Below are 1164 nucleotides of genomic sequence, written 5' to 3' on the forward strand. Positions count from 1 at the left end.
ATGGGCGGATTTGAGAACAAAACGACCCGCCGTTCAGGAAATGGGTGGGACTTATCAGTTTCAGCATGAGATGGTGGCATATGACTTTGGGCGGCTGCAATACATTCCGGACTATTTGCTAAGCCACATTATCGTTCAGGGTCGGAGTAAGGCATTAACTTATCACGCGATTCAAAACAAAGTTTGGACGAGGATATTCGAATTAGTTTTTGAGCCGGGTAACCGAGAGATTACGGCTTGTTATGACGCGTGGAGGGAGCGTGCATCGTCTGAAGAGGTATCAGATGCACGGTCAGGGTGCAACACTATATTCGAGCCGTTATTTTCCCTTGATACGGGTGCCTACCAAGCCTACTGTGAGCGTGGCAGAGATAACCCGGGGAATGTGATGGAGTCGTTGACGGGCTTCGTTTTGTGGGACTTGAATGACGCAACGACGGTTTGGATTCTCCTTCTGATGGCTATCAAGTGCTCTTGCAAAGAACTGAATACTACACTTCCCAAAGTTATCCAGAGCATTGTGGCCATGGGGAAGGCAGCATCATCAGCGTCGATGGGCTCTGAAGTGGCGTATTCCTTACGAGAGCCATCTTCAGGTCGTGATATGTATTGGAGAGGATTTGTGGAAAACTTGGCATTCTTGGTTGGTAAGGGGGCACTACGATCGGAATATTCTCCATGGCTCAAACTGATGATGCGGAGTCTACCTATGAAAAACGAGGATTACAGCTACACCATGCGATCCACCCCCAGTAGATTGGGTGGGCTTATACGAAAGAAGTCGAATAGTACCAAGAAAGCCGACAAACAGCGTCGAAATAAGAATGTGAAGCTAAAGAAGACGAAACACACATGGATCACAGCTAAGATGGGAACATCACGCAGCGTAAGCAATCCAGTTCATGCGAGTTCATTTTTCCTCACTGCCTCTTGATCTTAGTTGTATGTGGGTAACCTAGCTCAAGGACAGGCGAACCAGGTCAACATACGGGCCTTCTTCGACAACGTCTTATCGGCTCTACCAGAATACCAGCAGAAGTGAGCGCAAGTCGGCCAGTGACTTATTTGAGTTTAATTTCCCTCAGGTACGCTGCTTCGTTGCCGACTGGTGCGGTGAGAGAAGTGAGGATGTCAGCTGAGGGCACGTACGCTTTCGTGGAGTTC

General features: G+C 48.5%; 1 protein-coding gene across 1 annotated transcript; it reads left to right on the plus strand.

The window, feature by feature from the left end:
• Positions 1-736: 736 nt before the first annotated feature.
• On the plus strand, positions 737-886 carry Pmar_PMAR021519 (hypothetical protein; the record flags this gene model as incomplete). Its single annotated transcript, XM_002765681.1, has 1 exon — positions 737-886. A coding segment is annotated over one exon (150 nt), but the record flags the coding sequence as incomplete, so codon positions are not given.
• Positions 887-1164: the final 278 nt, after the last annotated feature.

The sequence above is a fragment of the Perkinsus marinus genome, assembly GCF_000006405.1.
Source record: "Perkinsus marinus ATCC 50983 genomic scaffold scf_1104296975162, whole genome shotgun sequence".
NCBI classification, from domain to species: Eukaryota; Perkinsozoa; order Perkinsida; family Perkinsidae; genus Perkinsus; species Perkinsus marinus.